Below are 13,902 nucleotides of genomic sequence, written 5' to 3'. Positions count from 1 at the left end.
TTTAGTTATTTACACTCAGACAACTTGCCCATCCTGAGCTCTCAAAAACCCATGACAATGAAACCCTGTGAATAGTGTAGGACACTTATACATCATGGAGTATCAACCAAAAGTGGTCGAAAGGTTCAGAATCGGTTGCAATGGGTGCTGGAGGCATGCGTTACAGGACAAAAGGTGATTCACTTCTAAAAGGATCTCTTACAGCAAACTCTTCCAAACACGTACCATTGTGGGAAGACGATTGAGAAAAGGCCGACGATTTGACCGCATCGATCGTTGCATAGAGAAGAGCAATTAGTAAGCAACATATACCGAAGTACAAAAATCAAATAAAAAACAAAAATATTTCTGCAGGATCTTTACGTAAATATCAGTTGAAACGTTTGCTGCAATTTTGATGTTTTTTTTTAATACTTTTGGGGCGATTTTTATAAAGATCAGGGTGAAATGAGTATAAAGCAAAGTGCAAACAATTTTATCATACGCTCAAAAACTCCAAAGAAAACATTAAAATTATAAAAAAAAACTATCACATTTAAAGCGAAACGGATATGATGGAGACGCCTGGTGACGGTTACAAAATCCATTCAAAATTCATCCAAAAACATCACTTCTGTTCTACTATTTAAGCAAAACATTTACTGCATTTTGAACCCTTTTAAAACAAAGAAGCCCCCTTGCCTTACCGGGCTGATAGGCGTGACGATGATCTCCGTCTTGGCGGCGGTTCGCAGCAGCGCCGTGTTTTCCGTCGTATCGTCCTGATCCTCGACGTCCATGTCGCCGTACACGTCCCACGGCGGCGAGTCCGGATCAATCTCCGCCCCAATGTCCAGATCCTCCTCCTCGATGTCCTCCTCCTCGTCCTCCTCGTCGTCCTCCTCGTCCATCATAATAACTGCGGCGGGTGCGGGTCGATAAAGGGGGGCCAAACGCCAAACAAATAACGAAACAAAAGCACAGTCGAGCGATTAAATGCATGGGAAACAGTGAACGAGTCCGGGAAATAGTAATAATAAAAAAAAGGTGACAAATAGTGACAAATGGATATAATACACACACACATTGAAGTGAAAACGCAATGTACAAATACAATTAAGTTACGGGTGTGTAAGTGTACCGACAACAACACAACATTCAGCTGGGCAAAACATCGAGACGGACGGTGCGCTTTCGCAACAAACAAACTTAATCGGTGTTCGGTATAGGTTCCCGAGAATTGGCTCTATCCTAACACAGAATCAATACTTCCTGTTTGTGTGCTGCTTGTGTATGTGTACGTGAGCGTGCATGTGTGTATTTTGAGGTGTTTTTGATTTGCTTTAATATTTGTTGTACGACAATTAAAACATGTCAAAACGGTGAAATACAAAATAACAAAAAAAAAAACAAAAAACCAAGAACAATAACAATAACATATAACAAAAAAAAAACGGTGAAATACGTTAAACAGTGAGCACAAAACAAAACATCGTGACACATCGTGTGGGGGAGGTAAGTGTAGGCGCGTGTTTGGTGAGAGAATGGGAGGGTTGGGCACTTATGCTCGTTTTTTGAAAGCCCTTTTAAGCTTAGAACAGAAAGAAACACACACATTAACACGTATATTGACATCAAAATTTTACACTTTGGAGATGGGGGAGTATGGAGGGTGAAAGTGTTTTTTTTTTGCCTTTTTTTGTTTTTGGTGTGAAATACACAGAACCGAAGGATAACATTGAAACACTCAGTCATAAACATCGCAAAACAGCTTCCGTGAGAAGGCGGGCGCACACGTGTACGCGCGCACACTAAGTAGGCCGGATAAAGCGTCGTTTTGGAGCTTTTTCGAGGATGAAACGAACGTTGATGGGGAGGAAAGATTGTGCTTTCTCGATCCTTCAAGTGCTCTCGTCTCTCGTGCGGGATGGGAAAATGCGTGCATAAAATGTTAACAGCGATCCCAAGTGAAGCGTTTATTTCACTCCAAATGCTCTTAGCACTCGGAAAACACGCATCGATTTCGAAGCCTTTGCTGTGGAAAAATCTCTTCCGACGAGTGTTGCACCGCTCATTAACACGTTCTCTGAACGGGGAACAAGTGGTGCCAATTGTAAAAAAGGGGCTTCAAATACATCCGTAAAAGGTAATCTAATATACATATGTACAGAACAAAAAACGAACAAACACACCTACTGTATGTACGAAGCTTCTAGCGCTGGCTTTCTCTTCCTACGGGGAAACATTAAAACAAAAAACAACAAAACACCACAGCACAGTTTCTGGGAATCTGGTTAACACTTAACACGTACATGCACAATGCTGGATGACGGGGAAGGACCAAATACACCGTTTTAGGGAGGAGAATGCTAAAAACAACCGCTTTTTTAAACTGAAACTCATTCACAGCTTCCCGAAACCTCCACAAACACGCTCCATCATGACGGATGAGTTTTGTTCCGAAGAAAAGCCAACAAGCAGAAGCAAATCTAAGCGCCGATAGCTATTGGGCGAAACCCCTCGTCAGAACCATTAAAACCCTTCAATAATCGTTTCCCAAGAATGCACGTGAATGATGTCGTTAAGCGATGTTGCGGGTTGGTCTTTTTATTGTAGACCTTCGTCACATTTTATTTTGCCAACTTCTTGTGGCCAATCGAAGCGCGCTCGTTCGCTCAGCAAATGGCCTTCGATAAAAATTAATATTGACGGCATGTGAAGAAGGGTAGCTACGATTACGAATACACGAACGCGGGTGAGTTCGATTTTGATGACGATCAGCCGGCAATCGGTTAAAGTTGAGGATGATTCGATATGTTTTTTTTTCGATTTTTGGGCAAACATGACTTTTACGAAAAATGATAAAAAACCAGCTGTTTTTGAGCCTCTGGTTCAAGATTTATTGGCGCCATTTACTCAACGGCAACGGGCTTTTTTATGGTCCAACCGGCAGGCAAATAGAACATCATTTAGCTTGTAAAGCACAGCACCTCACGGCGAACCGTTTCCGGCATGTTGCGGGAGTTACAAATTTCACATGAAGGTGCGATTTATCCTAAGAGAGGATTTCACGCTCAACGTGGCGAACCCTTTCTCCCCCCATTGCCATTGCTAACCGCCGCCGCCCCAAAAGGGAGGTAGCGCAGCAGTTCGTAGGAAATATATATCTTCATTAAATTTTATGCAGCTCTGCTCGGTTCTACTGTTCAGCTTAAAATTCCACTTACACTCCAACCCCACCCCCGGGTGTTTAATTTTGAAGACAACGCTATCTCTCTCTATCTTACTCTCTTTTCCCTTCGGAAACCGTGACGTTCAAGTTCATTGTGCCCGGGGTTTTGGGCGTATGTGTGGCAGCGTTTATCGTTACACTTGTGAGACGAGCTAATTAATTAGTCTTTACAGGATTGGCTGCTGGCTTCTTGAGTCGTTCCATTCCCATTCCCTGTCCCTCCAACACCCGCTCCTTTGTTTCCAAAACCATTATCTTCCATCTTGGCAGGGCCTGTCTGCATGTGCACGTTGGTGCCGGCGCTCGGCAAAGAACTAATCGACTCGCCTACCAGAATGGAGTGCGCAGAGCTGAAACTTTGTTTGACATTAGTGTGTGTGTGTGTGATTGTGGGAAACATTATCGTTAGCGGCACACGGCTTTTCACAGACACATACACTTATAGTTTGCATAAGTGATCCGCGTACCACCGCGTCCACTCTCCGTCGGCAACGCTTTTTGAGCGGTTTATAAATGTTTAATTGAGTTCTATTCGGCATACTTTTCATTTCTCCCATTCCGCGCCACCAGGCAAAGAGATGAAGTGGTAGTTGCACCAATAGAATAAAAAAGAACAAGCATTTGTTACACGTTAGCCCTTAATGGCCCTTTCGGGGAAGTTGTGCGGCAGCAATAAAAACGGCAGCAGCAGTTGCAACAGTGCTGCCAACGTTCCTGTTTACAGTGCAAGTTGTTTGCAAGAAGCGTTCGGTATCTCCATTGCGCCTTTTGAAATCGATACATCCGGCGATTTATTTGCAAAAGGATAGAGTTTGAAAACAGAGGATGTAAATCTTGAATAATGGAATTGTAAGCACATCTCATTGTTAAATTGCTTGTGTGTGTGCCAAAACTAAAGCCTAGATCGTTTAGAAATTGCATTGCTAGTCGTTAATTTTAGATCACATGCCATCAAACCATCATTAATTCAAAATTATTCGAGAGCAAATGCGTCAATACATAAAGCAAGCCATCATTAAGGCCGGGTTACATAGTCTGTACTCGCTAGTGTAATTTCAATTTTTACTAGCGCATCTGGCGGCAGCTGGTGGAAGCTTTTTTTGATCATCTAGGGAACGGTCGTGCCGGATCACAAAATAAAGTATTTTTTTCATAATTTTTCGATGCGAAAATGGCTGAAATACTTGCACTACATATTCACCTATCGATTACGAAGCTTTTCCAGTCCAGGCTAAGTATTAAACATGGAAAAATAACATATTTTCTGAAGCAGCTCCAAATTGCTTGGCAAAATGCTTCGGTCAGCCGCCGTCAGATGCGCTAGTGAAAATCGAAATTACACTAGCGATTACGGACAATGTCCCCCGGTCTTTAGGTCTTATCAGTGCTTAGCTGTATGTTCAGCTGCACCCATACAATAGCTTTTATAGTAAGAACGTACAACCCTACAGCTTAGTATAATCAGTATTTGCAAAATTAAATCTAGATGCAAAAGCAGCTATAGGAAGCAGTCGTCAAGGTCATTTGTCAGATGAAAAATGAATTTATTTTAGTAGTCAACACTAGCATATGAGTGGAACGAGGCAAAAAGTTAGAAATTTCCAAGAAAAACAATTAACTTATTCCTATTTTTGTTCAAATATGTTCTGTTTTCTTCCCAAAGAAACCATTCTGGGCTCAGACAAACCAGACAAAGCGTTTCGTTCTTAAAAGACCAAAGCTTTCAAGACTTCTCGATAAACGAACAGAGAATACAGTGATATGACTTAAACACAAAATTCTATTGCTGTATTTGTAGGTCTTTCTGAAAATCAGTTTACTAAATTCCAATATGTCAGCTTGAATAGCGCCTTTGATTAGTGACGAAAAAGTTCATAAGGACATAGTACCTTTTATTTGGCCCATACAGAATGATTTCCATCTACTTCATTAATCGAACCGGTTAGAAACCTTCCAACGCTACCTTTAAAACCCCTTGTTAGCCCCTCGTTTAGCTACTAAAATATTTTACTACATAAAAATAATTACCAACCTGTTTTGCCTGACAAATAGCTACCGGAGTAAACCCATCATCCACAGTGTACACGAGCACTCATGGCTGCATCCAGAGAAAGATCAACTACTTCGCCATGTCTCTCTACACCAGTGGAACAAATCCCACCGGTCTTTCCTCATCCTACACGTAGCCAATCAGGCACACACACACTAGCTACCGACCGTAGGCAGCTGGCAGCTGGCTTAAAATCATCCTTCGGCAACGCATCCCGAAACAAGTTCCAACGGCAACAAGAAACAACAATGTTCCGGGTTTGTTATGCTCCTTCCGGTAGCATGTACTCTAATGATGCTGTGATACCGAAAACACTGCTTGCTCGCATTCCACCGCAAACGCCAACCACAACCACCAGGTTGTGAGGTTACCGCAGGCACTTTGCCACGGACTCGACCCTTTCTGCTGCACGGCAAAAGGCTACACACATCAAATCCCCACCCAGCCAGAAAAAAAAGCTCCAGAGAGAAGCTCCAGCTCCCAAGGGTTGAGTTGTGGCAAACGATGGACTCGTTTGTTCTGTACCTCGCTCATCCCTGTTGGTGATTCTTGTGATTTTGGATGGGCATGATCGGGCATCCTCTTCATCTTGTGCCCCTGTCCCAAAGGGGGATTTCGCACGGAGCAGCAGCAGCAGCAGCAGGGGTGTTAGCCATATGTACAATTTTCTAGATTTTATCGACTGTCGACTTCCGGTCTTTGGAAGTCTTGGGAACTTATGTGCCATCCATGTCGGCAGTTGATGACAGCTTGCCGCCAACATGGCAAAGTTGAACCGTACATCCAGAGAGACCATTTGTGAAGGGTGCTAGTGGTGCTTGTGATTCTAGCCATTGTGGGAGAATGGGTGGATGGGAGGTAAACATAAACATGATCAAATTATTATCGAACCGTGAGCTACAGTGTACAGTGCTGGGCGATAGCTGCACACCCTTGAGATGATATCCTTTTTCAAACTTTGGTTTGTGTAGGATTGCAATGTAAAGCATAAGGGCTAGAGATAAACACACACACACACACACACGCTGGAGAAGCGAAAGTATGAAAGTAGGCCACACACACATGCATAAACAGTGTAATGGTGTACAAGTTTATTTTCTACTTCCGGACATTCATAACAAACTATCGCTCGAGGTTGATGTTGCGAGCAGCAGCTGTGCCCGTTTCCATCGCACGCCAGGATCAAATAATCCTCTTTGGGAGGCGATCAAATCCCAACCTATAGCATACGATTCTAGCCAGCTGTTTATACAGTGCGGTACGGTAAACAACCAAAAGCTTGTGAGGAGCAAAGCTCACCTGAGCAACTCCTCCCCTTAAACAAGGTGAGCAAAGTGGGTCAAACCGAAGCGTAACGCAATAAGCGTCCAATCAAGCGGTCGCTTCGAGCAATAAGTCTGCACAACAAGAAATGCGAATAGACCGTTACACACCGTCACGAGGACGGAGACACCTTTTAAGCTGACATTCAGCTCGCACAATTTATGCCACAGTTTGGGGCTCATTCGACGCTGAGTTGGGGCGCTCTATTGATGAAAGCCACAATCTATTTCTTTACCCACATGTGTCTGGCGATAGAATCAACTCTCTACCGCAAAAAAAAACGGGAGAAAGCTGTCAGGAAGAGGTAGTGAATCGAAATGAAATTTCTTATCGTTATCCTGCTGCAAGGATAACTGTCCTGTTCGTTTGTGTGGAAGTGCTCCAAAAGTCAACGGGAGCACTCAAACAGAACCCGTAAGCCATTTCTTCGCTTCCATCCCAAAAAAAAAGAGCTAGAAATGTGGGTGTGTTCCCTTGAGATCACCATCCTGCTTCCCTGTAATGCATTCGGTAAATTGAACTGGAAGGTTTAATAACACCGTCGGCCTTCTGGTGAAAGAATTTCAGGGATGTGTGTGTGTGGCGTGTGGTTTGTTTTGCTTCGTTTATCGACCATCGTATTTCGATTGAAGTGTTGTACTCGTACCGAACCGTAAAAGGGCATTGGAAACGGAGTAGGTTCAAGCGCTACCAGGTAAGCGCTTTCATTCGACCAGCGAACCGATCCAATAATCATCGCCCGCCCGTTCCGATATCATGGCAGCATGCTTCGCTTACATATTATTGCAGTGCGGGAATGAAATCACTAAAGCCTGCGGAACGAACACAGCTGGACGGATAGCATCGGAAGGATGGGTTTACACCCTCACAATACCGAACGAAAACACAGGCTGCAGTGCTGCCGTTTCACAATGCAATTTAAAAGTCAATGACGGACGTACACGATGTGATTTTAACCGTAAGCGTTGCTGCAATGTTGCACCTGGCCATGGTTTGCTGGTGGTGCCCGTTACAAATCAAACATCCGGTTGTCCATGTCAATATTCAGCTGTTGTGAATGTGTGTGTGTGTGTATGTGTTTAAAACTGTAGCAAGAAATTGCATTGCGTTCCCTGTCAGAACTGGCATGACGAAGTGCTGTATCATTGCAGCAATAGGGCAAGAGCACGGGCAAATCCAATTCCCTTGGAAAAGGGGTTGCCGCAGTACACAGTTTGCAGTGGATTAAATTTCAACCATTACACAAGACAAACTGCTTCATTCACTTACACTTTGCGTCAGTTATGGAATGTGATGTTTCGTTTCAACATAGATTTGGTCTTTTGCATCTGATTCCGGGTAGGATGGGCACAATTTGAATCCTTGGACAGTGATGGCTTACATTTCTTCCTCAAAGTCTTGAATTTTAAACAAAACGTCTCATTTACATGGGCAGAAGGTCTGCCTCGTGTCTTTCCATAGCAAAAGTATCAGTATCACAAAGAAAGGAGGGTTTTTTCTCTCCCTTCTCTATATATTCAGTTCCCAATTCAAGATTATGGATGAAAAATCCGTAATCAATCCATTTTCGGGGAGGGATGAAAGAAAGCAAAAGTTGTTAACTCATCGCCACGAGTGACGCTCAACAAAGGCATCATTTTTCCATTCGTCAGTTCGGTGCACATCACTTGCCGTACGGTGCGATAATTTTGTAAGTTTTACCCAGTTGCTTTTTTGTTGTTGCTCTATCGACGCTTTAGATGATTTGGCATGCATGCATGTATGCATGCTCGCACCCGTAACGTACTTGCCGCCGGTAATGCTTTTCCCATTTTTACACACTTATCGGTGCGCTGTGGTGCAGGCGACTGGCAAGAGTGTGCACTGAGTGCTTACACAAAGTAAAGGGCATCCAAATGTAAGGCAGACGACACGACCTATATAAATAGGGAGCAGGGATAGCGATACAAGAAGAGCAAAAAAAAAACAACCTCCCGATGGCACCAATTCCAAAGTGGCGAAGGTGAAATGTATTGAAATGTGAAATGGAATGGAAAAACCCGTCATCAGCCGGGAGCAGCATGGTTTGGGCATGGTGTGCAGCGAGACACAGACGATGTAATTGGGGGGGGGGGGGGGGGGAGTTAAGATGAGGCGGTGGCTTTATCGTGCAACGTGTGCAGCTTGGTAGAGCGTTTAGAGATTGGAAAGGATTAAAGCTCCAATTTTCGGTGTTTCACTTTGTGTCTTGCTTGTGTCGATGTTTGTGGGGAAACCTTGGAAACAAGAAGCAAGGTACAGTGGAGGTACATTTTTATCCCAACAAGCAGCTAGCCCTAGTATGGAAAATAGGGAAAATAGAGCGAGTGAAAATTGATAGAGAAAGTCATCTTTAATACGAAAGGATGCAAAAAAAGGACAGAAACCAATTTTAAAACATTGGATTATTGGTTAAAATATACATTTTTAGTACACTAAACCACGTACTATTGAATACAATGTTTTCGATCTAGCAAAAAGACTGTCTAACTTCAAATAATTGAATTGAAAAATTCAATTCGAAGCACTTATAAAATATATTATAAGATGCATTGTATTCGAAACTTTTGTGAATATTAATACATGAAACTAATTATCATAAATGTATAAAAGTAACATGTAAATGTTTATTCTGACAAACAATTTCAATGATCAAGTTGAAGCACAGTTACATTTTACCATACTTTTCATTGTTCAATGCCGAAACCAACAAAATGGAGAAAGTTACAGTTAAACTCAACTCAAGCATAAACTGTAAAAACTGTTTCAAACGAAACAAAAAAGCCCAAACAGTTAATTACCACGTAAAAAGGGCAAACCATTACCAGGTCCGGAAATACAGTCATTCCCATTTCTGTTATCTAAAACACAGGGCACAGGTACCAGGTACAGCTGTTTTCTCTACAGTAAACCCTCTAACGGTAGTCTAATTTTAGCTTTCCCATTCTTGCACTCAAAAGAACGAAAAAAAAAACACCAAAACGTTCGATTAGTTTTTCAATTTTGCATACCACAACCATCTTCTGCAGCACAGCACAAAAACGACCACCGTTTGCCCGGAGCTCCCAAAAAAAACCCGAGGTCACCATGATCATCCACAAACGATAAACGAAAAAAAAGAACGCCTAGCAGGCCAAATACGAAAACGAGCCAATATCCGATTAGAAGAGAAAGATAGGGGGAAACGATTTAAAAAAAGGCAAAAAAAAAATCCTAAAAACTAGCCGGAAGTTTTCAGCCCAAATTGGGTGGTAAAGAAACGACGAAAAACAACAACAACAGCAACCGAAAATGACGACACACTTACGAAAACAATCGCTAGCACAAAACAGGATCGAACGACGAGGAACAACGGCCAAAACACCCGCACACACACACCCATACCATGGAGATAGTGTTTGTTGCTCAATTTTAATCCAATTCGGCCGTGTTACCCGAAATGTGACCCTATAAAACGCTATCTCGGGCCGCTACTATTTTGTGGCCGCTACTAAATTGCGTGGTGCGTGGTACACCGGATCAGCAGAATAAAAAAAAAAGATACACCGTTCATCGAAGCACAATCGAACCGATTGCTGGACAAATAATGCTGGAGTGGGGAATGGTAGAACGATTGGCAGAAAAAGCTAACGTGTAAACATATAACAACAAGAACCACACAACGAATAGACAAGACTATATGGAACAGTGAAAAGAGAGAGAAAGAGAGAGAAGAGAGTGGGAAATACAAAGAGACAGAGCATAGCTAGGTAATGTTAGAGGAAACAAACAAAGAACAAAGAGGGAAACAAGATAGACAGAACAGGAAGAACACCACAGCGACAGGCAGACACAGGTACAACGAAAGGAACAAAGCAGGCAACGGCTTTCAGCAGAGTAGAACGGAACGAAAAAAATATAAACAGAGCGAGAAAACAGATTTCACAGACTCACTATCGAATGGTTTTGATGATGTTTGTGTTTGCTTGCGTTTCGGGAGAGTTTTTTTTTGCTTCTGTGTGCTTGTTTTCATTTTTTATCTCTCTCTCTCTACATGACTTTGCGATTGGCGGAAGCTGCGGTTGGTGGTGAGGTTGAATGGGAGGTGAGTTGAAGGTGAGTGGCCCCCTGTAGCCCCCTGTGTTTTGCTATCATCAATGGACGTGCGCGTTTTGTTAGTGAAGCTTAACTGATTATACGGGGCACCGGGCGCCTCCATCGCTGATAAGGGTCCGTTGGTGGATTTAATTTTTTTGTGGCTTTCATACGTGTACGTGTGTTTGCCATCGGTCACATCTTTGATAGAGGCTCGGTATCGATTTCGTTTCGGTGTGTCTAATACACACAAGCGGTAGCGATTTGATCGTCTGTTTCTGTCGTTTTCTCCCACACGGCTGGCGAAACGGACCGGGATGGGAGAGCAACACACGCATACACACGTACCCCAACACCAGTACACCGTTTTGTGTCATCTTTTGTCAATGTTTGGCCGGTAGAAAATTGTAATGCGCCTACTGTGGGGGAGCAAAATTTCCATTTTTCGTTTTCACCTTTCTGCAGGCTTATCACACATTGTACACGGTCGACCGGTGACGACGGTGTGTGCGTGAGTGGTTCGCTGCTATCGATGTGCGGCACACATGGTGGTGCTGCCCCCTTCAGCCACCCACAGCTCTGCTTTTCCTCTGTCCTTTTCGAGGGCTGAGCGAACCATCGTTGGTTGGGTCAAAGGTTATCCGATTATTCAAATTTCCCACACCTGCTCCACCGGGAGCACAGGAAACAATGCACGAATGCAGCACTATTGGATTTGCTGCTTCGTGTTGTGTTTTGCTGTGCTTCTTATTGTGGCAGGTGTGATGGCGGCTGTTTACTGTGTAGCTATCCTCTCCTTTTTTTTGGTCGATCCACATCCACGTGCTTACGGTTGAATGGACTGCCGTCGTGTTATTCGTTCCCGAATGCGACAAGTACGCAAAGCGAGGATCGAAAGGGAAGAAACAGATGCTGCCCCTCCAGGACTGGCCCCGTTTAGCACACGGAACACGTTTAGCAGTGTGGGACAGCGGGGTGTCACCACCTGACTGGCATTAGTTTGTGTCTGTGTTTATTTGCTCTCCGTTCCACCCCGATCGAGTGATGAAAGCGCGTGGCGTGGCGAGAGAATTTCGGTGGCTCATCCCCATTGGCGGCCGAATTCAAGTCCCGTGCGCTCCGGATGCTTCCGCGGCTGCCCTCGGCATCGACACTGTTAGAGCGATGTGGATGAGCTATAGTCGTCGTACGATGGCGCTACGAAGTAGGAAGGTAAGAGGCCAGTTTTTTTGCAAATGGAAATGCAGAAAGGGATTTTATCGTTATTTGATTGCGTTTTTGTTTTACTCGTTTGTTTATTTGTTTGTTTTTCACGGTTTGATTTAAGGGATTTTGTTGTTCTGTTTGTTTTAGATTGGCGGCCAAGCAAAACCATCCGAATTGGGAGTGACAATACACTGGTTAGACAAGGTTTGATGAGACGAAAAGGGATAGTGAGCGGACAGGTACAGCACACGTGAGGGAGAAAAGCGAGAGGGGTAGGGGGAGCGTGGGTAAGAAATGGGGACGAATTTGAAGCTAGCGCTATATATCAGACCAGATCAGGTGTTTTTAGCAACTGAAGGTTCGAAGTGGACACCACTGGAGGGCAATTTATTTATTCACAGATGTTTCATTTGTGTGGCAGATAGAGAAGAACCACGAGAGGAAGGAGAAGGATATCATATATTTTAGGTAATAAATCGACATAGTTATGAGAAATTAATGTTCAATGTTCATACGATTTGAAAGGAACTTATGGGTGGATGCGTGTGTTTGTATAAATGATTTTCGTTAGAATGGTTTTTTTAACGTTATAAATCGTTCAAAATATATTTTGTTTAATACTTCATGATATTATAGTAAAAAAATACTTAAACTTTAACCAATATTTATGCTCAAATGAATAATCGAGGCCGAACCGTCGGTTTATATTGCTTATTTAAAATAAAGTTAATACATTTGGCTCAATTTCTTAAGACACGAGTCGATGCAATGGTTCTAAAGCGTACTGCCGCATCATGAAGCAATTTTTAAAAAATAAGGATTTTTTAATGATTTGTTTAAGATTTCATTTTGTATTAGTCTCAGATTTTCCTTTTATGTCAGTTTTAACACTTAGAATTAATAATTTAATAAAAAAGCCAATTAAATATTGTGTGCTAGACTTTGATCCCATCGAAAACTGATACAGATAATTTGTAAAATGCGCTGTAAAAAACATCGAAAACGAAAACGAACCCAGGTGAACCATTTCGAAAACCGAAAATTTGTTTCCACGCATAAATCATAAAAATACTTTTTAAAATATCATTTACATTATTTATGTGTGCTCGATTGACGAAAAGTGCACATTTCTAGTGCCATATCGGTGAGCAAAATTAGTTTGTATTTCGACACCAAAATGCGGATCTTGCTCCTACGGTGCTTGTAAAAAAACGCTGGGACTGTACAGTGATCTAAAGGAGCCGAAAAGTTGTATATACATCGTCTGTAAACAAGGTGAACCAACAACTATCAACGGAAGACTAAACGGTAGAGGGAAAAACGCTTTCGGTGGACACTAGGCAAAGAGTTGGAAGTTGGTAGAGCTCTAAGAACCTAAGCTTTACCTTGCACGCATTAGATGTGCAGTTGAAAGAGAGCTAATGTGTGAGAGGGTGTGTGTGTGTGTAGGTGTGTTTTGTGTGTGTGTGTGTTTTGTGGGTGGTAGTGGACTACAATCCGCCAGTACAATACATTGAAATGCTTTATACAAAGTGTTCAACGAGCCTGTCATTGAATCGGCGCTCCATCGAAACGTTTGAAGCGTTCGAAGGGTACACCGTGATTTTGTTTCGTGTTTCCTACTGTCAACTACCGAGCGAACGTACGTTCGTGGTGGGGATTTACACTAGAGCCACATTTTGCATTCTTAAGGTGCGGTATTGTTTTTCTTTTGTTATTCTCACCGGCAGCTGGTCGGTTTTTTGTTTGTTTGTTTAATTTGGTGGTTTTGCATCCGGAAGGGATGCGCAAGCCTACACGCAAGTCTGTATGCGAGATCCTCGTCGAGTGGAGTACTCAGCAAAGCAAAAGTTTTCTAAATCTGACACTGACACAAGCGGAGTCGGTTCGCAACGAGGTTGGATTGTTTGTATTGTTTTTTGATAAGAAGAAAGAGAGAGAGAGAAAAGAGAAACAAATTTGATTAGAGGCGCACATAAGGAAATGGAAGGGAATAGCTGTGGACGGTCGATCTACGTTC

General features: G+C 42.9%; 1 protein-coding gene across 3 annotated transcripts in view; it reads right to left on the bottom strand.

Annotated features, from left to right (window-relative positions):
* The window catches only part of LOC120894057 (potassium voltage-gated channel subfamily KQT member 1), a 242,049-nt gene that overhangs the window by 7,401 nt on the left and 220,746 nt on the right, over nt 1-13,902 (bottom strand). For all 3 annotated transcript variants that reach the window (XM_040296406.1, XM_040296407.1, XM_040296408.1), the window contains one exon: nt 687-898. In XM_040296406.1, coding sequence (XP_040152340.1) covers nt 687-898 — 212 coding nt within the window. The remainder of the gene's footprint in view (nt 1-686; nt 899-13,902) is intronic.

Source organism: Anopheles arabiensis, chromosome 2 (assembly GCF_016920715.1).
Source record: "Anopheles arabiensis isolate DONGOLA chromosome 2, AaraD3, whole genome shotgun sequence".
Taxonomy (NCBI): Eukaryota; Metazoa; Arthropoda; class Insecta; order Diptera; family Culicidae; genus Anopheles; species Anopheles arabiensis.
This window is presented reverse-complemented; position numbering and strand designations above follow the sequence as displayed.